Raw genomic sequence first — 27,894 nt, 5'->3', positions numbered from 1 at the left:
CTGGGCCAGGGACAGACTAATTTGCATACAGCCAGGTTCTGAAACTGGGATGGTGCAATGAGCTAAAAAACGGTGTTGGATCTAGCCCTGATCTCTTGACTGGGTGAGAGTACTCTGCTTAATTCAGAGACTCTGTCCATCACCACCCCTTGTTGTAAATAATTTTGTCCACCCTAAGCGTGGAAGGGTATACTCAGATGTGAGTCCCTTGCTCATTGCACCATCAGGATTCAAGCAAGCCGGGCCGAAGACGCCTGAAATGGCAGAAACCGGTCCCCGGAAGCTTGTTTCCTTCCCAGTGTAAGAATTGGCTTTTGTAGTCTGGTCTGCCCTGTTCCCATGATGCACTGGGCCAGGGACAGACTAATTTGCATACAGCCAGGTTCTGAAACTGGGATGGTGCAATGAGCTAAAAAACGGTGTTGGATCTAGCCCTGAACTCTTGACTGGGTGAGAGTACTCTGCTTAATTCAGAGACTCTGTCCATCACCACCCCTTGTTGTAAATAATTTTGTCCACCCTAAGCGTGGAAGGGTATACTCAGATGTGAGTCCCTTGCTCATTGCACCATCAGAATTCAAGCAAGCCGGGCCGAAGACGCCTGAAATGGCAGAAACTGGTCCCCGGAAGCTTGTTTCCTTCCCAGTGTAAGAATTGGCTTTTGTAGTCTGGTCTGCCCTGTTCCCATGATGCACTGGGCCAGGGACAGACTAATTTGCATACAGCCAGGTTCTGAAATTGGGATGGTGCAATGAGCTAAAAAACGGTGTTGGATCTAGCCCTGATGTCTTGACTGGGTGAGAGTACTCTGCTTAATTCAGAGACTCTGTCCATCACCACCCCTTGTTGTAAATAACCACTGTCACATGGGTCACCAATAAAACTCCCCTTCAAGACCCAACTAAGGATCAGAGTCCCCCAAGAAAAAATACAGACAACAACAATCTACTACAACTGAAAAACAATGTAAAGTGAGCAAATCTATAACAGAAGTAGAAGTCTTCAGTATCATCGTAAACTTAAAGTCTACATACCACACTACGGATCCCCTCCCCTCCACCCTAGTACAGAACCACAACCATATCATCTCTCCATTTTGGACTCAAATCATAAATGCCTCTCACTCATCAGACCATGTACCTGGCTCCTTCCAACTAAACCAAGTCACACCCATATCAGAAAACCTTGTACGGACCTCATTGACCTCAGTAACCTCTGAACTATCACAAACCTCACTTTCCTAGCCAAAGGGACCGAGAAGTATGTCCTGATACAACTCAACCAACACATGGCTTAATTCTACCTCCACAACACATTCCAATCCGGATTCAGGAAAGGCTGTAGCACTGAAACTGCTATTCTCAATACATTATATGTCATTCTCAGATTCTTAGAGGAAGGTGACTCCTGCCTCCTCATCCTATTTGACTTATCCACAGCAATTGATACAGTAAATTACCCAGCCTTACTAGAGACACTCATGAACTAAATGGATATCAGTAGCCCAGTCCTGAGATAGCTCACTTCCTATCTGCAACATTGCTCCCACCAAATAAAATTTCAAGGGTCAATCCTCTCGCCAGCTCCCATCAACCTCTTCATGGAACTCCTTACAGTCATTCTGTACAGTTATCACCTATAAGCCGATGACACTTAACTCTGCAACAAAATTAAATCACCCAGTTACATCTGTATTAGACATGGGACCATTGGCGTGGGTCATGTTTTGTCTTTGCCTCCTGTGTTTTCGCTGTGTGTTGGACTCTATTTTTTCTGGTCTAGATGCATTAGATTATGCACTTTGCCACTGCTGTTCAGTGCCAAAGTGCAAGTGCTCCCTTTGAAAATATTGTTATGGATTAGTAATTCCATGATTGCCTTATTTGATTTACTTGTCAGACCCGAATACAGTGCACTATGTGTGCCCAGGGCCCGTAAATCCAATATAGCTGTTGGGCTTGCAGCACTGATTGTGCTACCCACAGAAGCAGCTTGTAAAATGTGAGTTTCACCTTGGAGATACCCAGTAGGGACCATCTCACAGGGATAGCCAGGACGGGTTCCCCAGCGGTCTACAGCGCCACGACGCCTCAGGGCAGCAGTGCGCTTTACAAGACACATACATTTTTTTTTTTTACTCAGGCCTGCCATTGCAGAGCCTCTGTGCAGTCTGGGACTGCAATGTTGACTTGGCAAGTGTACACACGTGCCAGTCCCTAAAACGTTCCCTTTACTACGTATTAGTCACCCCTAAGGTATGCCCAAGGTACCCCTGTGGGCAGGGTGCATTGTATGTGAAAGGTAGGACATGCCCTGATGTGTGTGGCATGTCCTGATAGTAAAATACTGTCAATTTTGTTTTTCACCATTGCAAGGATACCTGTAGGACAGAATGGGAGGTTTGTTTATAACATTGTATAAACATAACTGACCCTGGGAACAAGATAAAACAATAAAGTTTAGTATACCTGAACTCAGAATGTGAAAGTGCATCTTTTAGTGAGAGTGAGTTTTACATTCTGTGTTTGAAAATGCTACTTTTAGAAATTAGGTATTTTCTTACCTAACCACATAGTATGCCTCTGCTAGGTTGGTGTATTGCATGTCTGGATTTTGGATGACGGGGCTGGAGAGTGGCAGTGGCTCCAGAGGTCTGATGAGTCAGGGCTGGGCTGAATATATCTGGGCTGCATTTAGAGTAGGGGGGAAGAAATGTCCTTTTCACCTGAATGGGACTGGTCTGCCTTCAACAATGCTGTCTGCACCTCCTACCAGGATGTTGCACCAGTGAGGACAGAACTGGTTTTGGCTAGGTACAGACACTCTCTGCCTTCAGGTGGTATACAGGTGGTATACATATTGGTGCCCAGACCCCAGACTTTTAGATCACTTCTGGGAAATCAAGAGGAACCTTTGCCAAGTAGAAGAGCAGGTTAAGCTGAGGAGGAATACTGCCCCTGTGCTGTTTGCTGTCCGGGTTGGCCTACAGTGGCTGCTTGCTGCCAAGGAAAGGAGAAAAGGAACTTTGCTGTTTGCTTTGTCACCTGCTTGAAGAAGAGGATCTCCAAGGGCTTGAAACTGAGCTTGTTACTACTTGTGTAACGATATATCTGTAAGAGACATTAGTTAGTGATAGATTCCTTACCATAGAATATCCCCAGGCGTCAGACTGGATCCGGAAATTTTGCGTAGCAGTACCCTTGCGCGTCGGTAGGCGTCGTCTGCGGCTCCGCGTCCGTCGTTGGCATCGTGGGCGCCGTGATGACATCGTCGGAGTACTTAGACGCCGCCTCCGCGTGCTGACGTCAGTTCTTAGACACAGCTTTTCCGCGCCAGAAGCGCTGAGCCATGTTAAAAACCAACACTGGTGCCATTGAAACTAGGGCCCTGAAAGGGGATGACCTTAACCCTAGATATCGGTTCGCAAAACGGGGAGGATGGGTGGGTCGGTAAGGAATCCATCACTAACTAATGTCTCTTACAGATATATCTTTACACAAGTAGTAACTTGTGCATCTGAAAGAGACACATTAGTGATAGATTCCTTACCTTAGAATAGATACCCCAGCAATACCAACCCCGGTGGTGGGTCTGCGAACCAATAATCAGACCAGAAAGTCCTGGAGGACAGAACGGCCAAAGAAGCCATCCCTCCGGACTTGACTGTCCAGGCAATAGTGTCTTGCAAACGTGTGCAGCGAGGCCCACGTAGCTGCCTGGCAAATGTCCTGCAAGGGCACTCCCCGGCCCAGGGCAGTTGTAGTCGCCGTGGCCCGAGTGGAATGAGCCCGTAATCCAATTGGGGGCTCCTTTTTGGCCAAGGAGTAACATGCTTGGATACACAGGATGATCCACCGAGAGATGGTCCTCTTGTGCGCCGCCTTTCCCTTCTTAGCGCCCACGTAACCAACAAAGAGTTGGTCATCCACCCGGAACTGGCGTGTGCGATCCAGATAGAAAGAGAGCGCACGTTTTGGGTCCAGACGGTGGAGCCGCTCTTCCTCTTTAGAGGGATGCGGTCGCGGAAATAAGTTAGGCAAGGTGATAGACTGCCCGATGTGGAAGGCCGTGACAACCTTGGGCAGGAAAGATGGCCTAGTCCGCAACAGAACCTTGTCCGGATGGACAGAAAGGAAAGAGGGTTTAGATGAAAGGGCCTGGAGCTCACTCACTCTCCTGGCAGAGGTGATGGCAACCAGGAAAGCAGTCTTCAGAGTAAGAAGGCAGAGAGGACAGTTGTGAAGTGGCTCAAAGGGAGCACACATCAGAAATGTAAGAACAAGGTTCAAGTCCCACTGAGGCATCACAAACGGAACAGGAGGGAACGTGTGTGTGATGCCCTTCAAAAACCTATTTACAATCGGGGACTTGAACAAGGAAGGTTGATCAGGCAGCCTCATAAAGGCTGAAAGGGCAGAAAGGTAGCCCTTGATAGTGCCCAGAGCAGAGCCCTGCTGGGCAAGAGAAAGAAGGAAGAGAAGAACCTCAGAAAGAGGGGCAGAAAGAGGATCCACAGCCTTTGCTGTGCACCATGCCACAAACTTATTCCAACTGCAGGCGTATACCGATTTTGTGGAGGGACGCCTGGCTGCCAGAATGATATTAAAGACTTCAGGAGGCAAGTCAAATGGCCTCAACTGTCGCCGCTCAATCTCCAAGCATGGAGGTGGAGACTGGACAGGTTCGGGTGGAGGACCGTCCCCTGCTGCTGCGACAGAAGGTCCTCCTGAAGAGGCAGACGAACCGGGGGATCGACTGACATACTGAGTAGCTCGCGATACCAGTACCTTCGTGCCCAGTCCGGAGCCACAAGGATGACTTGTGCCCAGTCGCGCTTGATCTTCTTCAGCACTCTGGGCAGAAGTGGTATAGGCGGAAAGGCGTACAACAGACCGCAACTCCACTCGCGACGAAAAGCGTCGCCGAGCGAGTGCCGCCTTGGAAATTCCAACGCGCAGAACTGATGACATGGCGCGTTCTCTTCGGTGGCGAATAGATCTAACCAAGGCTCTCCCCACTGCTGAAAGAGGCCTTGCGCCACGTCCGAGTTCAGACGCCATTCGTGATCCATCATGCACCGACGGCTGAGTTCGTCGGCCCTGGCGTTCAGAGAACCTGCCAGGTGTTGAACCGCTAGAGCCACGCCCTGACGTTCCAGCCACTGCCAGAGGCGCAGAGCCTCCTGGCAAAGGGCCCACGACCCCACCCCGCCCTGTTTGTTGCAGTACCACATGGCGGTGGTGTTGTCCGTGAACACCTGCACTACACTCCCCCGAACAGAGGGGAGGAATGCCTTCAGAGCTAGACGAATCGCCCGCAGCTCCAAAAGGTTGATGTGGAGCTGGGACTCCGCCGGAGACCAGAGGCCTCTGATCTCCGCCTCTCCCATGTGGCCTCCCCAGCCCAGGAGGGACGCATCCGTCACAACCACGTGCTCCGGTTGGGGAAGGGAGAGGGATCTGTCGCTGTCCCAATCGCGGTCCGTGAGCCACCACTGCAGCTGTCTCGCAGTGCCCTCCGAGATCAGGACATGGTCGGAAAGGTTGCCCTGATGCTGGGCCCACTGAAACTTCAGGTCCCACTGCAGAGCCCGCATCCGCCACCGGGCGTGATGCACCAGAAGGATGCAGGAGGCCTTCAGACCCAGAAGCCGCAGCGTCAACCTGACCGAGACCCAGGATAAAGGCTGAAAGAGTGGAATCAGAGCCTGAATATTCTGAACCCGCTGCTCGGAAGGATAAACCCGAAACTGTGCAGAGTCGAGAACCGCTCCGATGAAGAGGAGCTTCTGAGAGGGGCACAGGTGAGACTTCGGCACATTGATGGAGAACCCCAGCTGGTGCAGGAGGTCTTCCGTCGTCTGGAGGTGGCTGACGACTGTCTGGGGCGAGCCTGCCTTCAACAACCAGTCGTCGAGGTAGGGGAAGACTGAAACCCCCAACCTGCGCAGATGAGCTGCGACCACCGCCATCACCTTTGTGAACACCCGTGGGGCGCTGGTAAGGCCGAAGGGGAGCACGGTAAACTGAAAGTGCTCGTGGCTAACCGTGAACCGCAGGTAGCGCCGGTGGACCGGCAGGACGGGGATGTGGAAATAAGCATCCTGCAAGTCCAACGCTACCATCCAGTCTCCTGGGTCCAGGGCAGCTAGGACCTGAGCCAGAGTCAGTATTTTGAACTTCTCCTTCCGGAGGAAGCCGTTGACGTTCCGTAGGTCCAAGATAGGGCGTAGGCCCCCTTTGCCCTTCTTGGGTACCAGAAAGTAGTGGGAGTAACAACCACACCCTACTTCTGGCCCAGGAACGCGCTCGATGGCCCTCTTGGCCAAGAGGGCCGTAACTTCCTCCTGCAGAAGCCGCAAATGATCCCCCGATACGCGGTGGTTCTGCGGTGGCATGGCTGAAGGGGTCGTCTTGAAGGGGAGGGAGTAGCCCCTTCGGATGATTTGCAGCACCCACCTGTCCGAAGTGACAGTGTGCCAGTGGAGGAGGGGATGGCAAACCCTGCCCCCCACTAGCGACACATGGGCCTGAAAGCACAGACTAGGAGGGCTTTGAGGCGGATGCCGCGGGGGAAGGTGTGGACTGACCTCGCTGTTGTCCCCGACCGCCGCCACGGCGGTTTCCACGGCCGCCACCGCGTTGGGTATTACCCTGCGGCGCGTGGCTGGCAGCACGTGTGGGTACACCCCTTCCGTGGCCTTGAAAGGAGTGAAAGGCAGCCGATTGCTGGCGCGGGGCCGAGAGGCCCAAGGACTTGGCCGTAGCCCTGGAGTCTTTAAAGCGCTCAAGCGCATGGTCTGCCTTGTCGGCAAAAAGGTGACGGCCATCAAACGGCATGTCCATGAGTGTATTCTGGACATCAGCCGAGAAGTTGGCGGATCTCAACCAGGCTTGGCGACGAATCGCCACCGTCGTTGCCATCACTCTACCCACTGAGTCGGTGGTATCCAGTCCACACCGAATAGAATAACGTGCTGCATCTCGGCCTTCCACAAGGACTTGGCCGAGTTTAGCCCGTACCTCCAACGGGCATTCTGGCAGCACGTCCGCGACCGCATACCAGAGGGAGTGGCTGTAGCGGCCCAAGAGGCATGCCGTGTTGGAAGACCGCAGTCCCAAACTGAGGGAAGAGAATACCTTCTTACCGTATTGCTCATACCTCTTGGATTCCCTCTCAGGCGGAGCCGACGGGAATGCGGTCTGGGAATTGGAGGCCTGGATCACCAGGCTCTCAGGGGTGGGGTGGGTGGACAGGAAACAAGGGTCGCCCGGGGCCGGGCGGTGGCGTCTGGCCACGTTCCTATCTACAGGCGAACCTGTAGCGGGCCTGGACCAGGTGCCCAAATGAACGTCGGTCAAGGCCTCATTAAACGGCAGCAGAGGCTCGGCCGAGCTTGACTGCGGTTTAAGGACCTCAGTGAGGAAGTTAGTCCTCACGGCCGCGACGGGGAGTTCAAGGCACAAGGCCTTGGCCGCCCGCGTCAGCACCACACTATAGGCAGCCCCCTCCTCCGTAGCCACGGTAGGAGGGGAGACAAAACCAGTGTCTGGTGATGTGTCCAGATCACCGGCATCCCCAAGTTCACCTGTCCAGTCCTCCTGGAACTGACACTTCCATGTCAGAGGGTCCTCAGACCCCTCGCAATCCTCCTCATCGCCCATCTCCTGGTATCCAGGGATGTCAAATGATGGGGCCGGCTCATGAAAGATGAACTCGCCGAACGGCGTCTGGAGCGGCACCCAGCGGCGCCGCACCGGCGCCGGAGCCGGGTCGAGGGAGACCTCGGGGACGGCGCCGCCCGAAGACGGCGCCGGGGATGACACCTGAGGGGTCGGCGCCGGGGAGGTCGTTAGGTCCACCGGCGGCGACCCGGATCCGGAACCGGATCCAGTGGGGCCCTGCAGCACCGGGCCCGAAGGTGCCGGCGGCGCCGAGGTTGAAGCACTCGACGGCGTGGGGGCCGGAGCACCCGACCCGCTAGGGCCCCCAGACGGGTCCGCTGGGACCGAAGGCACCGCGGAGCCCGTCGGGGGAGTGAGGGACCTCATGGCCATGAGGAACCGCTCGATCTCCTCCGGCGACGCGCGCGGCCCAGGGACCGGAGGGTATGGGGCCGGACGCGGCGCCTGCGATTCCGACGGAGCCGCATGGGCGGTGTCACCTGAACCCCCGGCCGCGTCGAGCGAGCGTCGGGGGGCATCGGAAGAGCGATGACGTCTCATCAACTTCTTGTGCTTACCTGACGACTTTGACCCAGAGGAGTGATGTCAACATCCGGAGCTATGATGGCTCCGCTCCCGCGACCGGTCCTTCGACCTCCGTCTGGACCGGGACCTCTCTCGGCACGGGGCCGACTGCCGGAGTTCGAGTCGCTTGCGGGACCGCTCCCGCCTAGCTTTCGAAGTCAGGGCCCGGCAATCGGAACAGGTCTTGTCGTCGTGGTCGACGCCAATACAGTGGAGACACCGACGGTGAGGGTCGGTGACCGACATCAGCCGGTCGCAATCCTCGCAGGGCTTAAAACCGGGCATCCCTACCGGCACCGTTTCGGAGTCGAAGACTCGAAAAAGAATGATCAAAAGAGATCAAAAAAATGTCAAAAAAGACTAAGGTACCACTTTTCTGGATCTGCGCTGCTGGCGCGGAAAAAAGAAAAACTGGCGTCAGCACGCGGAGGCGGCGTCTAAGTACTCCGACGACGTCATCACGGCACCCACGACGCCGACAACGGACGCGGAGCCGCAGGCGATGCCTACCGACACGCAAGGGTACTGCTATGCAAAATTTCCAGATCCAGTCTGACGCCTGGGGATATTCTAAGGTAAGGAATCTATCACTAACGTGTTTCTTTCAGATCTGAAGTCTCAGGGACAAAAAGACATTATCCCTTCTTTCTCACTGCATCTGGAACTGCTGTTTCAGCTGCTACATAAGGAAATTGCAACACTGACGCCAGCGAGAGAAGCCATAACGTGCACCGAAGCCGTATGCAACACTCGTGAAGAGTACAACGCACCACCCCGACTTGTACCGCAGGCCCGATGCCTGCTGACAACGTGCCGCATTGACTGCGAAGTCACCAACAAGGCTGCTGTCTGCATTGAAGTCAAGGACACCGCTCGTGACGTCCACTACGCACCTTTCGGTCTCGCACCGCAGCCCCGACTTCACTGATACAGGGCTTCATCAATGCAAAGCCGATCCTCTATGTGGGTGACTTCCGAATCCTTCGACATCGCACTGTCGTAAGGAACCAACGCCTTGGCACCATTCGTGGCGTCACCTCCCCGATAAAGTAAGGAACCAATGTCTCACCTCCCCTGTGGAGCAGTAAGGAACAGAAGCATCACTTTCCCTGAGGTCGTAAGGAACCAACGCCACAGGCGCCAACAAATCATCACCTCCCCCACGCCATGCACATCTTTGCTTTCATCAATTCCAAGGTACTGTTCTTTGTGGGTCTGCCTGACTCCTGGCCCGACGACGCGCACCTCATCGTAGGCACTGTTGGTTGGGATATTCGTTTGTCATGACATCGTAATAACTTCAGGTGGAGTTGTTTGTTGCTAGAACCTTTATTTGAGTGAATAGCCTATTTTTAAGGATATTTTTGATACAGTATTGTGGATTTTTGATGTTTGGTCTTGTTTTGGTTTAGAAAAAGATTACTTATTTTTCTAAACTGGTGTGGTGTCCATTTGTAGTGTTTTCACTGTATTACTGTATGTGTTCACAAAAGCCTCTGAGATAAGACAGTCTGCTTGTGCCAAGCTTTCAAGGGGGTGAGCAGGGATTATTTTAGGAGTGTATCGCCCTTACCCTGACTAGAAGCAAGGGTCCCTATTTGGACAAAGGTACCTAACTCTGCTAACTAGAGACCCCCATTTCTAACAATCTGGCATCTGAATGACACACTAATTAAGATATAAACTTGGCTAAACACCAAGCACCTAAATCTAAAATCCAACAAACCTGAGCTTCTACTCCTGTCCTCAAAAAGAAAACTTCTACCTATCCAAGAATGGCTCAAGAACTTGGACACAATAAACTATTGTCTGTCACTCATTAACTCTGTAAAGTCCTTGGGCATCACCCTGGATAAAAACATGACAAGGAAGGAGCACATAAACAACTCAGCCAAAGGGAGCACTCTGTACACTAAAACACCTCAAGAAAATCAAACCATTCATCCCTCCTAACGATCTTAAGACGGTAGTGCAAACTCTATTATGGTAACACCATCATCACAGGAACTCCAAGCAATCATCATGCCCCCTCAACAGCAGTCATCAAAGCGGCTGTAAGGCTGCTCACATGAATCAAACAGTTTGATCACCTCTCACCTGCTCTCCAGAGTCTCAATTGACTTTCCATTGAAGGAAGATGCATCTTCAATACAGCTTGTATCACTCACAGAACCCTTCTAACAAATAAATCAAATACCTAAAATCCAAACTTTCGAGAGCAGAAAGAGGCCGGGCACTATGAAGCTCCAACTCCCCTTTTCTCATTCCTCCTAAGCTGAAGAAGAGATCCTCCCAGGTCGCTTTTTCTCAAGGAATGCTGCTAAGATTTTGAACTCACTCCCTAAGACCTCCGCTGCAACCCCTCCTTCTCTGACTTCAAACAGGACCTCATAGCTCTACTGCTCAACAACTACTTCAACACAAGCACAAGATTATCTACATTACTCAAAGACCCTACCCACATTGACTTTATCCTCCAAGGTAGTCCATTGGCACTATTATGCCAGGAATGGGCAGGAATTATGTCAGAGATAACACCCTTATGATGGGGGTTAGCAGAGACATTTGGTGGTCCTTGACACCAAGCATAGCTCTCAAGAAGCAATAGTGTTTATTAGGGATGCACATCAATGCTGATGAATGTCTTCATTTTCTCTGGTCTGAATCATGCCCTGTTCTCCTCAGGTCTTGAGCTGATTATACACCCAACTGACACATTTTCCTTCTGACTGCTGCAGTTCCACACTTTGGTGGGTCAGCACGCATTACTGCTCAGGCTACTACTGTCGTACTTCTTTTATGGTCCACTGGTCACACACATGTTGTGACTGATATAGCCGGGATACAAGATGGTCAATCTCCTTGTGGCTTAGTTATATTGAGATTAGATACAGACTGTCAAGTAGCAGGCCCTATAGGCTGATACTTTGTGTGTTTGAGTTTTTAGTATAAGTTACTGCCATAGGTTTGGCTGGCTGTCACTCTTAGGATCTTGAGATCAGCAGTACTGCCTTCTTTAATAGGCACCTACTCTCCGAATTTGATACTGGGCTTGGCTTCATCTCTGAGAGCTACTTTGAAGGTACTGGGGAGCTACCAGTAGCACCCGAGCTACTCGTTGGAGACCCCTGCTCTATATACAATTAAAAAATAAATAAATATATTGCACTATCAATTCTGAAAATAATATTAGAAATTCCAGTAAAAAAAAAAGTGCTCTAACAACTCGGTAATATTTAGACTGAATGGCAACATCAAGTAGGATAATAAATATGGAAAGGAACCTTCAAAAAGTCACATACATAGCAGGCAAGGTAAAAACTGTGAATGTCCAAGGACAAAATTATTCTGAAACCATCTATTTGTTTATTAAAAATGTTGTCTTTGTCGCTGCATGGTGATTGTGATTATGTCAGTGTAGCTGTCATTTTCATTAGGTAACTAAATGCATTATTGAAAAACAATTTTTTGGTGAATCTTTTTGGAACTGCAGTTAACTAGAAAGAATCATGTGACATAGAAATGAAAGGCCTGAGTTGGAAAAGAAGTAGTAAATCTATACTTGCGGATTTACACATACTTGCAAATGTAGGTTTACTATTTTCTAAGATTCACAAATATCTCCGGTCGGCCGTATGCCACAGTTTACTACCCACTACCCTGCCCCTCCCCCACCATGCCCCACCGCCCCACAGCACTCCCTCGAGGAACCGCTAGTACAACTGGGATCTATTGGTGCTATGTGGAGGTCCCCATAGTAGATACATTCACATGAGGGAATAGAAGTCCACGTGCAAACACAATTTTTTTCTCCTCCTTTCGGAAAATATTTTTTCATTGAGAATTACCTTGGACTATGACCCCAGCAAAACATGGCAGTGACCCATTCCACTACTCATCCTGGAAAGGGATTTGTGTCCACCTTTGGTTGGATTAAAATCCTACTGTGTCCAGGGCGATAAAAGAAAAGAGAGGAGTTTGTGATTGCTGACAACCCTACATGTTCATGGATGTTACCAAAGTTGCACGGCAAACCATGCCTTGGAAAGCCCATTTTGCACCCCTTGAGAGGAATTTATTGGTGCCGAGAATTGAGCACTTGTGATGGTGATCTCTCATATGTATATTGTCTTACCTGCTATGCATCCCTTTGTGAATCAATGGAAGGTGTAAAACAGAAACATTCGGTTGTAACCGTACCTTTACAAGCAGATGTACCTTTGTGAATGGGACCCGTGTTCCTAAGGGTGGCCTGAAAAGTAGCTGTTTTCTGCCAAACAATGCATGTACGAATAACTGATGTAGGTTGAAAGTTCTTTAAATAAACATGTATTTTCATTGAAGAAGCTCGTATTCCAATTATTTTAAAGGGAAACATATGTCAGTATCTGTCCTGTAGAGTGGAAGCTAAAAGTGGGGATATCGAACAATAAACTAAAACCTCATTCAGTCTAGGTTTTAACAGATAAGCCGTCTCAAAGTTCCCAGTTTTATGTGAAACCCATTGACTTCCAGGCCATCAAATAATTTTGATCCAGTGCCTACATGAATCCATTTCCCATGCGAGTTGCCTTCTCATGAAAAGAGCCTCACATACACAGAAATCTATTATGGATAAATATATATAACCGTTTTCCTTTTACCTGCTTTCATTTTTACATCACAATTGCTCTTGTCTAGGGTGCACAAAGGAATATTGATAAATGTCTCAGCTGTGGAACAATGCACATCACATATACTAAATTACCTAAAAATAATAATAATTTCCACATTCCATGCCCTGCCCATTACATACACCAAGTGGTGTTGTGAGCATGACATATGTCCTAATGCAAGCATTCAAGCAAGAAAAAAGGAGTTCAGCTATAACTGAGGTGGACAGCACATCACTGATGCACCGATGTTATTCTTTTCTTTTACTATAAGCTGTCAATAATAAAATAGAGGCAAAACTCAATCACTGCTTCTAATCAATATATTACCTCTTTCTCCATCAGAGCTACCATCTACCGGCTTATCTTCGAATTAATTACAAAATAATTAATTCACACTCTTTGACAATACAGCTCTACACCACAAGGAGCAGAAGATACAGGACAGTAACCCTCATTGGATGTATTCCTTTCTACAACCCCAATAAACGCTACAATTGTGAATGAGTCTGAGAAATTCAATACATTACTTGTTTGCATGCATTCTATGGGTTAACCGCAATGATTTACTGTCAGTCGGGTTTTAGTCTATGGGTCAACAAACTCCCCTGTTTAGAAACTGTTGCCTTGTGAGAGGTTGAACATAAATACAATTTTATGGTAAAGTTAAGTTAGGCTAAACAGAGGTTTTATCTCATGAGCAATGATTATTGAGACTATCTCATGTCAATATAGTTTACATGCGGCAATACCATTATGCTGTTATGTAAAACAACATTCCAAATTCTATTGCGAATGGTTGATTTCTGTTTGATTGAAAGGTTCTTTTGATGATGGTGACTGTACCACGCACTCTGTTGATGGAAAGGGTGATATTGATTGCTTTATTTTAGTGCATGATGCTAAACATCCAAATGTCCATGCTATTATCAAAGGATATGTAAAAACTTTGGCCCTGTAATTGCAAAGAAGTCAGTGTTTTTAGCACACTGACTGGTTTGCGACTATACCCCTTTTTATTTGGCCAAATTATGTCCAAAATGTTTGACGATGATGCAGGGATGGACCCCAGAGAGTGACGGCACCTGGCCTGTTAATGCATTCACTTTTCTTGAATCCTGGCAAGCTGACAGGCTGTTAATTGGTGGTGTATGTACACTCTAAAAAAAGTTGTTTTTGGAGTTAGTTAATTTTATTTAACTCATTCATCCTTTCTGGGCTAGAGATATACTAACCGATATAAATATGATTACATTATTACGATTATATGTAATGATGATTGCATGGGTATCAGTATATTTGTTAAATAAAACATTCACTGCATGGCAAACGTTTTCACATTGTGCTACTTTTTTAGTACTAAAGGATTTTTCTGGCATATTTTACTGAACGAGGTGGTTGCACATCAATACACAACCCTTGGTTTTGATACCAAGGGGAATATTTACTAACATTTTACACAACACAGGGCAACAAGCAAAGTTGCTGCACTGCATGAAAGACAGACAGCAGAAATGTATCTGCTAAGATGTGGTGCATTTATGCTATCTTATTACTCTGGTGCACTGTGTGCTGCTTAGCGCCAACACAGGCACCCTTGCACCATAGTACAGGGGTGTCTGCATTACAGGCAGGACTTTTTGTGTGCAGGAAGCAGTATCTTCCTGCACAAAAACAATGGTAAGAAGCATTGTGCAGCACTTGTTGAAAGAGGAAGTATTTCAGGGAGGTGCAGCTTTTTGGCACCGTCCCAGATTTACTCACCTTATTAAATCTGGGATTGCATCAAAATTCATAGGAGGGTGCCAGAGAATGCCATTGGTTAAGCTACCTTGTGTTACATAGTATTTGCTAAACAATGCAGAGCCAAGCAAAGTGGAGTTGCGTGCTTCAGTAAATGCGAAAATGATTTTGCATCGGGCAGTGCCATAAAAGTGATGTAAACCAACAAAAAATCTGGGAGTAAGTGAAGCATAGTCTCCTAAATGAGCAAATGCTAACCAAGCAAAATAACTCAATGTCTCTTCATCAGGTCAAGAGCATGCCCTCTCTCCTGGCCATAAGCAGAGTAATGTGTTCTCACAGGAAAAAATAGGGAATAAAGAATTATCCATACCCAATAATTAGACCCAATATATTTGTTAACTACATTTTATTAGAAGATCCATGCAGATATTAAATGTTGTGGTGTTGGGAAGTGATCTGTCCTTCTTTTGTGGCAAAAATGGGAGAACATTTAAAGATGTATTCCAAATGTTAGAACGTGTATTATATCCATAAGGGATTTGAAACAGGCAGTTTTCATGATAAAATGGCAACTCAATAGTTGTATCAAATGCCAACAAAGTGAGATCATTGAAATAAACAAGATGGGTTCCCAAATAGATTATTCACTCTTGTTGAAGGGACTGATGGTGAATAACAAATGATAAGTGAGAAAAAAAAGGCAAAGAGTTAAAATAAATATTTCCTTCGAAGATAACATCACATAACCTGTATTTATAAAGTACAGGTTCACCCAAGGGTTTCTTGGAGCTGAATGACAAATGTTTATGGTTACCCAGCTCAATGGTATTCAAGATCCCATGAGCTCTTGTATACAATTGTTTGAAATAGAAAATGAAAACAGATTTTGCAACTCAAATTTGAGGTTCAGCAGGACATCGTTTTTAATTAGCCAGAAGCTGGAGCAGCCTTTATAATTTCGGGTAGTAAGATGTTGACAGTTGCTCTGTTCTCAACTGGGATTAAACCTTCTATCCAGATAACGGACTGAAAAACTGCAGCGTACTTACAGTACTACCAATGAGGAATTGTACAACAATTAGTTGCCCAATAACATAGATTGTTAAAACATGGCATTCCTTTTTATTTTTCTTCTAAACTGTATAAAGTAATTAAAAGTGTGCCCATCCAAAAAAATACAAAGGATTCAGAACATACATGTTTTGCTCATGCTATTTGTGCCTGGGAACTTCCTCAAAACAATTTAGGTATTTTAAGAAGGTCACCACATGCTGTAGGTGATGCTGACTGACCACCTAAGTCCTGCAGTTCGATCAGTAAATTCACATTTCTTTCAGTCTCCATGTTTCTAATTTAGTCTCCTTGATCTAAAATCAAATTTTGGGCTAATGGATTATTCAATTAATGTAAAAAAATGAATAACAATATTGTTAAATCAACAATACCTTGCCGAGAAATGTAAGGAGGATCACAGAAATAGTTATGGAAATTAATTTGAGTCTGTTGATGTGGGACATCCACCAAAAATTTGAGGATGCACCTTCTACCCTTTTAGAGAATTTAGGCAGGTATACAATATATTAGGATGGGACATACCTAATTTATTGACAGATGTCCCAGAACCACCAAACTCCAAATGCACCCCTATTAAATATTGTGATTATCTAATTAGGAGACTGTAGGGGTATATTCACAAGAATGTGTGATAACTACCGCAAGAGTAGCGTAACGCAACTTTCAAAATAGCAGCCCATCGCGGAAAAATAACCCTGTGTCAACGTGGAATTCACAACAAGCCGGTAGCATGCAATAGTCTGCCGAAACCACGGGCAATGTCCGCGATACAACCACCTCGATGGAGACAAAAACACAAATCACAACACCAAAATACCTGCGATGGGTCAAAGCGCGATGAGGAAACCAGCGATAAGCAGCGCCAGGCCCGCAACACACAGCTAGCAGGTGGGAAAAATCACCATAAAAGTAGAAAAAACACCCAAACACAAAATGACCAACACCAAAGCACCATGGAGGCAGCCGGAGCAGGCGCAGAGGATGAGGGCAACCCCACAAGCACCCCGGATGACCAGCCCGGGACCTCAGGGACAGGGAAGGGCAAGGAGAAGATGAAGAGGAAGATGAAGTTCAGTCCGCAGGCAAAAAGGATCATATTCACGGAGGCGATGGAACACCATCAACAACTGTTCATCACCTCCAACGTGTCTTTGGGCACTAAAATGGAATATGGCGGGACATCGTGGACGAAGTGAACGCCACCAGAGAGCACAAGAGGACAATGGACGAGGTCAAGAGGCGATGGAATGACATCAAGTGGTGGACCAAGGAGAAACTCTCTGCCAACCAGAATGCAGCAACGCACACTGTAGGTGGGGGCCCAGCGCCACAGCTCGTGCTGGATGACATGGAGGAGCTGGTGTCGACAGTCATCAGTGTGGAGACTGTGGCCGGAGTCGGGGGACCGGACACTGCTCGACAGGACACAATACAACCGCAACAGGGTGAGTGACCACCAGGTACTGGGGGGACAGGTGGAGATGGCCACAATGGCACACATGCATAATCAAGCAGAGCACAGTGCACACCCACAATGACTCTGGGTACTCGCCCAGATCTACAGACTGTCACAATGTACAATGCCATGCTGTCTTAATGTCAACATTTACCATGTGGCTACATACATGTGGACACATTGTAATACACCAACTTCCATTCTCATTCTCACCGCAGGGGCACCACCAACACCTCCTGCAGAGCAGTCCCAGCCACTCTTCACTGATGACGAGGAGGACAACACCAGCATCGACACCCAAGCCATCCAAGATCTCATTGACCTCATCTGCCACTCACCTCCAGGATCAGGGCAGGCCATTGAGGAGATCCCACCCACTACCCAAAGCACCCAGCAGGATGCACCCACAGCCCCGCCACACCCCCAAGACCCCCAGGAACAACACATGGCCCTTCAACGCAGTCTGCTGGAGTGCCAGAGGGAGACCGCAGAGCAGGTGCAGTTGGACTTCGGCAACATGGCAACCAAACTTGACACGATACTTGGGTGTGTAGCCCCACTCCATGGTCTCCAACGAGCCCTGATTGACATCACTGGAGTCATGACGCGGAGAGAAGAACACATGTCCGCCCAGAGTGGCTCCAGTGATACCAGCCATGAGCCGGCACACATTCTAAGGCTCATGGAGGACATGGAAAGGATGGCAGCCACTGCTGCACATCAGCGGAATGTAGCTGGGATCTACCATGCCCTGCAGATCCCCATCATGGCATTGCTGCCACAAGGCGTGGCGATGTTGAATGCTGCTGTCCCCACATCATCCACATCTCTGCCCCCTGTTGTGTCCATGCCTCCCAGTGCGGCAGGCCTAACCACTCTGACACCTGATGTTACAGTGCCACACAGTGCGGCCGACAATCCACCTCTGGCACCTGGGGTGTCATTGGCACACAGTGCCGCAGCTGGTACAGCAACACCCCCAGGTGGGGGAGGGCACACATCCGGGGACGAGGCCATGGATGGGATTGTGATCAGAATGGCTCTGTAGCATTCATTTCCGCCACCTGGTTGGTCCCGCATATGGCCTCATGAAGTTCCACTGACCCCCGATTCACTCAGATGCACTCACCTTGGACAGCAACATGGACAGCCACATCCTGTTTGATGACCAATGACAAGACGACCAGACTGCGGACTGCACCCCTCCTCTTCCGCAGTACTTGTCTTCCACAGATGGACTCTGGCTGGTCCTTCACAGGCCTAATTGTGTGGTGTATTTAGCAGTGCCCAGTACCACTTCAGCTGCAAAACTGCACTGGATGTGCAATAAACATCCAGTGACGCACTGCTGTGTCATGTCTTTCATCATTGATGTATGTATGTGTGGATGAATGTTGGGACAGTGATTCCCCTTGCGTCAATGATGCTCATTCTGTGGGATGCCAGTCTGAGGGTGCTACATAGCGATGTGTGCACGGGTCCCGCGGACACCACAACAGGGACACACGCACCAGCCACTTTCTTGTCCGGACATGGACTGAACCGCGCCCAGTGCCCACGAGTCATTATTGCAAGCCCTGCGCTGTTCCGGCGTACGGCAGGCCAGACCACTCCGCTCAAGCTCCCGGGGGGGGGGGAGGCCTTATTGCTACCCGTCACAGGTGTACTCGCTGGTGTTGTGCAGGTCACTGGTCTAGTTGTCAGCATGTCACAGCCACTCCCTAAGGACAGATTTGCACGCACATCACACCCACCCACCCAGAACGGGCGTCACAGGCCATGTGATCCCGCAAATATAGGGGGCCGACGACGTCACATACCACTCTGCCGGTGGTGACTGGATGACAGACCCGAGACCTTGAGGCCGGCACAGGCCTACCAGCATGTGGCGCTGACTGGGGTTGAAGAGGATTTGTGGCAAAAGTTGCATTGTGGCCTGCATGGGCCCACTACCCCGCCATGTGGCGCTGACTGGGGTTAAACAGGGTTTGTGGCACACGATGCATTGCGGCTGGCGAAGGCACCCCGCCACGGGACGGTGACTGGAGTTTAACAGGGTTTGTGGCACATGCTGCATTGCGGCCGGCACAAGCACCCCGCCACCGAACGGGGACTTAGGGTGCACTGAGTCATTGGCTCCTGGAACTGCTAAGCGGGTGTGCAGCCTGCAATGATGGCCCGTCTCTGAGGTCTGGACAGCTCAGGATTAGTTTGCATTGCTGGACCACAGTGTAGGCAGCGCCAGTGGGCTGCGTGGGCCTACAGCCACATGGCGTCGCTTCTGGGGTCACAGAGTTAGTGGCACCCATTGGGATGAGCAGCTGTGCAGTCTGCGATGTTGCCGGTTCCCCTGGTATGTCTCATTCCATGATGTAATCAAGACCCAGCACCAAATGTGAGACATGGTGGCCTGCGCAGCATGGCTGCATGGTGTGGAGGGTGCCATGTCCGTGGGCCCTGGGCTTTTGGCTTGCAGCGGCACGTGGTGGGACCTGCATTCTACACGCCGGTGGCGGAAGGTGAGCAGTGAGGCCTGTGTGTGCATGGGCTGGCATGCTCCGATGGGTGACGGGAGAGATTGGGATGTTGCTGCCTGGGTGTGCATGGGTCGGCGGGCGATGTTATCTTGTGCAAGTGTGTGTACTGTGCCAGTCATGTCTCTGGACTCTGTTTCAGATGATGGCTCTGTCTCAGATCTGTGACCTGGGATTCTGCAATACTTACCGGCATGTGGTTGGAGACACACCAGTGGCAGCAGATGAGCAGTGTGTCCTGTGTGCGCAGGGTTGGTTCTCTCTCTCTCCCTCCCCCTCTTCTCTCTCTCTTTCTCTCTCTACTCCTCTCCTCTTCTCTCTCTCTCTCCCCCTCAACTCTTCTCTCTCACTCTCTCTCTCTCTCTCCCCCTCTCCTCTTCTCTTTCTCTCTCTCTCCCTCTCTCCCCCTCTCTTTACTCTCTCTCAGTCCTTTGATGTGCGCAGGACACACTTTCTCATCATGATTTTTGTCTTGCAGGCTGTGACCTATGGTTTGCGTCAAGGGGAGCCGCCATGTGCCTTCATTTGATTTGTGTTGATTTCAATAAAGTTTCATTGTTTGTTTCGAAAAGTGAATGTGTGATGCTCATTTCTGTAATGACACATGCATGTCACCAGTTGTGATTGTGTGACATCAGGCGGATTATTTCGTACATTTTTGGGTGTAGCTGATGTGGCATGTCTTTGGTCGGGGGGTGCCAGGGAGGGGTGGCCCTGGGTGTGGTGTCGGTGGGTGTTGTGGCCCTCTTGGGTGTCCGTGCTGCATGTTCAGTTGCTCTATGGCATCTTTTTGTCTTCAGGTGTGGATATGGGCTGTGCTCCCTTTTGTGGTGCAGGCTGTGGGCCAACTTTACACCAGGTCAGGGCAGGTGTACATTTCCTGCTTCTAACGTGCCTTATCGCGTGTTTTGTGTTCTTATCGCCGAGCTGGCTGCTCGTTGTGAATGTTGAGGTGTGTTGTAGTCGCGGATTTTGTCACAGGAATGCCTACTCTGCATCTTATTAGCTATAGTTGCGGGGGTCCTCTGTGGCGATGTTTTGTTGTGGCTGCTATCCCGTGAAAACTGGTGCTGTGGGATGTTAGCACCAGTTTGTGAATCGTGGGGAAAATTTATCCCAACTTTGGCTGCGTAAAAGTGCAGTTAATTCAAAGATAGCTCCTTGCGAATATGCCCCTGAATTTTAGTTTGTCTTCCAGAAGGGAACAGCGCCGAAAATGATAAGTAATACTTTAATAGCTGTTGTGGCTTTAGGAGACTGAATAAGCACCCAGATCAAAAAGTTTTAGATATCTAGTATACCTCATAAAATGAAGGCCACCCCCCCATTAAAATATATCATTACAGATCCCGCAAAGAGGGAGTACCCTGCATCAAGTTTTGCTTCACAGCCTGTTGGACCTGGCCCTTTTTGGTAGGTTCACCCCGAAACTTTTTGCTTTTTCCTAGCCTTTTTCTGTAACCTGGTGTTGGTGATTTTAGGCTTCTGTGCACTTTTCCCTGTGGTACAGTGTAAAGTGCGTGAGCTCTCTGTGTATGTGTGGTGAGAGTGACCTGCCCTCCCATACAAATGTATGGGGAATATGTATGACCATGGTAGTTCCTGATGTGTGGGGAGTGCAGGGTCGAGTTTGGTATGTGCGAACTCGTGAGATTGAATGCTGCGCAATGATGTGTGCGACTTTAATGTGTCTAGTGTGGAAGTGCCACTTCTAGAAGTTGGTGTGTCTGTGCAGTGAATGTGCTGGCTTGTGATTGGCTGGAGCTGGCTGGTGTGCCTGGCTCCTGGAGTCAGGATGGGTCTGCCCCGGTGGTGAATGGGGAGATCTGCAAGTTGATGGCAGGGAGGGGCTGCACCTGGAACCTGAATAGGGCTGGATTTTTCCTCCACAATGCTGGCTCCGCCCCCTGTGGTGTGTCTGATGTCCCTGACCCACCCTGCGAATAGGCAGAGGGGTTGAGCAAAACAAAGTGCTCAGGAACTAGTTGCATCTGGTTCGCCCCTTGCCTGCACCTTTGGAAACAAAGGGAAATGGTGTATAAAAAGAGGATGTGACCTCATTTAAAATGTTGTTGTTTTTCCTAACTTGAAACAAGCAGGGGCGTGCTGATGCTGGGGCCCAGGGGAAGGCTTGCCTCCCTGGGCCCTGCCCTACCCCTGGATGCCTGGAGGACTCTTTGGGACCCCCCTGCCTTTCCTGGGATGATGGGGGGGACTTTGCTTTGTCCTGGAACCCTTTTTTTCACCTTCTTCCTGGCCCAGCTATGCCCTAGGACTGTTTTTGCGCTGTCTTTCCCTTGGGGACTGGGTGTCTGGACCTTTAGCGCCTGGGGCGCTTTACCTCAGTTATGGCTGCTGAGTATTTTTATCTAATCAAAGCAGGTGCCCACCCTGCATTTTGGCCGTGCTATGTTTATTTAATTTGCGGGTGCCGTCCCGCGTCATGGCCGCCTACATTTATATTTAATTTCGAGGGTGCCTACCCCTCCTGCCCCCGAGAGATCACCGCCACGGCCCACAGGAAATCAGGCATCTTTTGCCAGGGACGTTTGCGGGGCCTGTAGTTCAACAGTAAGTCCCGCTCACCGTCTGAAGCCGCCCGGGTGGAGATCACACGCCGCCGCCATCGCGAGGAAGACGGAGCATGGCGGCTGGGAGCAGGGCTCCCGTGAGCTGAGGGAGCCCTGCAGCCTTTGAAGGAGTTCCCGGTGGAGCGCGGTGCAGCGGATCAGGTGCGAGAGAGCCCGCCCGCAGCCACCGCCGAGTGAAGCGCTGTGCTGCTGAGACCAGAAGGAGTGAGGCCAGTCCCGCAGCAGGAGACGGAGCCTGCCTTCGTCCCTGCGCCGTGAAGAGAAGTATTCGCACGAGGAGGAACACCCCTGAGCAGCCTGCTGAGTAATCAAGGGCTGGGGGTGCCGTGTGGACGAGTGTTAGTGCCGGATCGAGGTACAGTGCGGCTGTACACTAAGAGCTGCCCCGGATCACAGTAGGCCACTCCGCCAGTTACAGCCTGTTGTTCCTGAGCCTACCCGTGTCTCCAGTTTTGGGGGGGCACTTTTAACTGTTCAGAGAGCCTGTGTGGCTCCGACTGGGCCACATGTGTTTAAAAGGGTCCCGTGGGGACCCGTGATCTTTCACAGAGCCAGCGCGCTCCAACGTGGGGGGTGCCATTGATGTCAGAGCCTACGTGGCTCCACCGACGGGGGCATTAATTATCTTTGGAGCCCGGGAGAGGCTCTAACGTTGTGGGCATATTCATTTTAGGAGCCAGCATGCTCCGTGATACCTGTGTATTCTCTGAGCCCCGTGGCTCCGCCTTTGGGGGAGATTTACTTTGCGGGGGCCAGTGTCCTTTTCCAGTGTCATGGCCCCATTCTCCCCCAGAGCCCGAGGGGCTCCACAATGTTGTGCCTCATTATGTCTAGAGCCTTAGGGGCTCCCACGCTGTGGCCACTTCTGCTAAGTGTTGACCCTGACAGTGGCCCACGTGGCCCTGTCCTGTGTAAATAATCCTGTGTGAATATTGCCTGTGCCAGTTGGCAGAATGTATATTGTGTAATTACTATCTGATGTGTTTTGACAATACAAAAGTTATTTTTATATAACCTTGTGTTGAGTTCCTTTTGTAGTGTGCCTGGGATGTTGTTGCTGTGTGCGTGCGCAAATGCTTTACACATTACCTCCGGGATAAGCCTGTCTGCTCGCGCCAAGCTACCAAGGGGGTGAGCAGGGGTTATCTTGGCATGTGACTCCCTTGCCCTGACTAGAATGGTGGTTTCTGCCTGGCTTTGGCGCAAGCCTTAGCCAACCAGAAATCCCAGTTCTAACACAGCCTCTATTCGGAAACTGACTGAGATTACATTGATGAAAAGGTGTATGATAGAATTAATCTACTCAGAAACAGGGAGTGTCTATCTGAATTTTGAGTTTAATCAACTAAAGTCCTGTGCCCAATTTAATTTACAGCAACATTTGTGAAACCCTCAATTTCACAGTAGGTGACATTACAAAAAAGTTCTCGACATTTGTCACTGCACAACATTTTGAGGAATTTTCATCTGTGTGAGACTGGCTTGTACAGAAAATGCGTTATGATAGATATTTTGTTCTCAAATCAGTCTATTGATTTTATCTCCTGTCACTTTTATAATCTCGTGTGAAACAAGTCACAAAATACCATAAACCACGTTTAGCACAAAAAATTGTTTTATTTCACAAAATTCTGTGACATATTGTGACATGTCACAAAAAATTGCACAATGTCAAACACCCATTTGACTACGCTTATTGGTCCATGTTATGCACTGTATGAAAAATGGACGTTCATAATATGATACTTGACAGTTTTCGGATATCTCTGATTTTCTCATTCTCAGATCAATGAAATACATATATTTAGCACGTATTACATAAGAAAACAAGCATCAGCATATCCAATACTTGTGGTGTTGGCTGTCATCCCATTGACTCTGCCAATCTTTTTTTATGTTGTATTTAAAAATGTCTTACAAAAACATAAACATAAAAAAATGGCTGCCTGTACGTGCACATACAAGCATATGCACAGGTATCCGTCTTTAAATGTTTTTTGTAATAAAGTTTCACAACACATTCAAAGATGGCATTCCGTGTGTGTACTTCATTCATAAGAGAGAGGTGGCCACACACATGAAGGAGACGGAGCACCGTGAAAACAGTAAGATCAAGTTTCGCCTTGAGAAAGCAAACGAGGAAACCACCTATATATCTTCAAACAATCAATTCACATCCTTCACTCATACTCGAAAAACTTACAACTATAGATTTTTACCATGTCAGTTTCACGTTTGCACAGAGTTTTAATTTCTGGTTGGTTTCCACATAGGAGTTAAAAAAGACTCCCATGCAGGCATCTTTGAATGTTTATGTAATAACGTTTTACATAAACATTCAAATATAGCTGCCTTTACATACACAGGTAAAACAGCAATCTTTGAAAAGTGTGAAAGTCCGTTCAAAAACATGGCAGCTGCAAATGGTGGGAGTGCACGGCATGGTGCACTGGCAGTGCCGGGAAGAATCAAGAGCAGTCAGTATCTGTTAAGAAGTTTAACTTTTTCTATTTGCCAGTATATATAATACATGAGTAGCTATTTAATAAAGCAAGAAGTGAATACGTTTATCACAGCACTTACCTAGATAACTATGTGTCGGCTTTTCTTCCACAACCTTTATTCTGCGGGCTCCTGCTGGGATCACGAAGGCCTCTACATAACCTTTGAATTTAAACAATGACTATGAATTAAAATATAAATAGATACATTACAGTTCGACTTTTAATGAAAAGATAGAATACTGTATATAACACGGGGTATGTTATCAGGCATTTACCACTCTGTAAGGGACCGAATCACTCCTTACTTTCATTTGTTCCCAAGTTAATTTTAATGTAGGCTATAAACGATATCAAGGATGACATGTATTCTGATTAAATATTGCTGATGTTCCCACTATAATGGATTCAAAGGTTTTTTGCCAGAGTATTCGGAAGTCACAGGCTTTTGTGGATGACCAAGCTCTTCGACGCACCCACTGGTCTCAAAAGCAAAGGGCGAGCATTTTCCGCATCAAGCCTTATTAATGGCAACTCAACTGAAAGAAGGAAATATGTTTACCACTCCAACAAATTAACAAGTGTAACTGTAGTGATTGCAACAAACCTCCAAAGAATAACATTTACAGTGCACAATATTCATCCACCTATTACGAAATTAGAAAGGTGACTTTTTTGTTGTTGTAAATCTCTTTTAGTGTATGGTAATATAAATATTAACAGTGGCAAAATTACATCTAATTCAGTCTTGCTTTAATACCAGTGTAAGTGAGGAAGGAAAAAAGGAGCTGTAACATAAAATAAAGGTGAGGACGGCAAAGTATATTTGTGCATATTACACTCGCAACAATATAAAAAAACTCCTCATTGAAGATCGTAGTAACAGAATTAATCCGTGCTGATTTTTTTTTAACCTTCCAACTGTTTACATTGCGAATACCTCAACGACTCTGAAACGTAGTTATGATATACATACCTGTTGCAGAAGTGCGACATGGTCCCATAAATCTGGCCACTTACCATCCAATCGCTCTTTCACCCCTTCCATTTCTACGTGACATCATGGAGAAGCCTGCCACAACTTGCTTCATGAGAATATCAAGAGCAATGCCCTTCCCAAAGGCGAACATTCACCTGAAACACCAGTGTAGCATAGCAACAGAAATCATTTAAATGGTCCCCCATGTCCTCCAATTCATAGATAATTATGAACCAGGTGTTTTCATATTGCTCAGCTCATCGGCAGCCTTAGCACCAATGGTCAACTAGCCTTTCCACAAGAAGGAGTTTCAACAGACTCTTTCTAGGTTCACGTCCTACCTGAAAAACAGATCTAATCTCCCCTTCTGAGCTCCTCCAGGACTCAATCGACATACGATTGATGGCCCCAAAGGATCTAGCCTGTCACCTGTGATCTTCGGCCTGTCCGGGGAACCCATCACAGTCCACAAGAACATCTAAATTCATCCGTCTGTAGATGATGTAGTGCTCTGCTTCAAATTGTCATATTGATCCACCTGACAGACTGCCTTCCTATACTAACAAAGTTTGGATGCAAAGCATGTGCCTTTGGAAGTTTTGTACTCCTCAACACCAGCAAAGTGGTAGGGTAGCTCATGAACATTTTACTCAATGGTTTGTCCCTGCATGTCATTTATAGTGTCATAGCCTTAAATGTCTACATTCGCACCAGCTTCAATGTCTGAGCACACATGGTAAGATGAAATAAACTCACAGCACCTCTCCCTATTCCTGAAAGCTTATGTCTTTCTACCACGACCAGACTTTTGAACTGGCCAGTCACATCTGACCATGGGTATAACGTAAAACTATCAAAAAGACTGATGTACATAGTCAAAGCTAAACATGCAGTTAACACGTGGTTGGAGGCACAGCTGGGTTATATTAATTGTGTTGGCCTTCTTTAAAGAGGTGTGCTTTCAGGTCTTTTCTAAATTGGAGCACATTTAAGGCAGTCTTGATCTCTCTTTTCGGTGGTGCCAGGCAATCATATAACACGTACTGAGTGGCACCACGACCACCCATAACATGGCACATTCTTGCACTTGTTCACTAGCTTCGTGAATACAACAGTAGCACTTTACTCTGGGAACTAGAGCCATTCTTTCGAGCCCAACATAGAAGAGCTTTTTTTAAACAACAAGGGACCCCAATTAGTCTGCTCGGGACCTCGGGGAACAATTTTGTAAAACAACAGTGGTCCCATGCAAGGATAAAATGCAGTAACAATAAATATAGACGAGAATCCAATCTATATTTTAGAGTGACATGTCCAGCCGGACAGAGGTCACTCAAGTTTACTCAATAAACAAGTATCCAACATATAACAAGAATACCTTCCACAATGCCCCTGTGAGGTACACAAGCCTGTGCCCAACACTTGCGGGGTAAGTACAGGTGAGGAAGTGGTAGAGAAAGTTTAAAGGCAAAACAACGTTTTTCTGCTTACACATTCATTGCACAGAAAATATCAAGTTGCACCATTACATTAATTTCACAATCAAATATGTTTGTATATGGTGCATGAGCAAGTCGACGGCGTTTCGGTTCCCCTAGAGGATAATTGGAACCATCATCAGGACAAAAACAAATTATTTGCCTTATAGCACTAAACCTCAAATTGCCTAAAGAAAAATAGGGAAAGAGTAAGAAAAATGATATTTAAAAACCAGGACAAGTAACATTTAAAATTTCATGAAGTGACTCTCAGTGCAAGGTGTAAAAACATACTCCTTCCATGCACAGTGAAATTATTGCGCTGTCTTCTACAGTTAAAAAACCGGTGTTGGCTATGAAAATGAGGATCTTATTCCATCTCGCAGTACGACGTGAACCGGCGAGTATCAACGCGAATATTCCATGCAATACGTAGTGAACAGGCATGTTTGAGCAGAGTGAGCCCGGTGCTAGGAAGCTGCAGTGTCTATATAGAGCAGTGAGGGGACGGAATGACTAGGAGCGCGTGCTTACCGAGGAAGTACAAACTTGGACCCATGCGAGTCGATGCTCAGGGTGGTCCGGTACTGCCAGCCTCTATAATCCAAAAGATTACTACATGTTAGAGGTCAGG

The 27,894-nt window shown here is 48.1% G+C and overlaps 1 protein-coding gene across 1 annotated transcript in view; it reads right to left on the bottom strand.

Annotated features, from left to right (window-relative positions):
• Positions 1–27,894, bottom strand: part of ADAMTS19 (ADAM metallopeptidase with thrombospondin type 1 motif 19) — a 1,315,906-nt gene that overhangs the window by 222,358 nt on the left and 1,065,654 nt on the right. Inside the window, exon 16 of the mRNA XM_078675613.1 lies at positions 24,886–24,966. Within this exon, the coding sequence (XP_078531739.1) occupies positions 24,886–24,966 (81 nt within the window). The remainder of the gene's footprint in view (positions 1–24,885; positions 24,967–27,894) is intronic.

This window comes from Lissotriton helveticus, chromosome 2_1, assembly GCF_964261635.1.
Source record: "Lissotriton helveticus chromosome 2_1, aLisHel1.1, whole genome shotgun sequence".
NCBI lineage: Eukaryota > Metazoa > Chordata > Amphibia > Caudata > Salamandridae > Lissotriton > Lissotriton helveticus.
The sequence above is the reverse complement of the archived record's forward strand: the minus strand, read 5'-3'. Positions and strand labels throughout refer to the sequence as shown.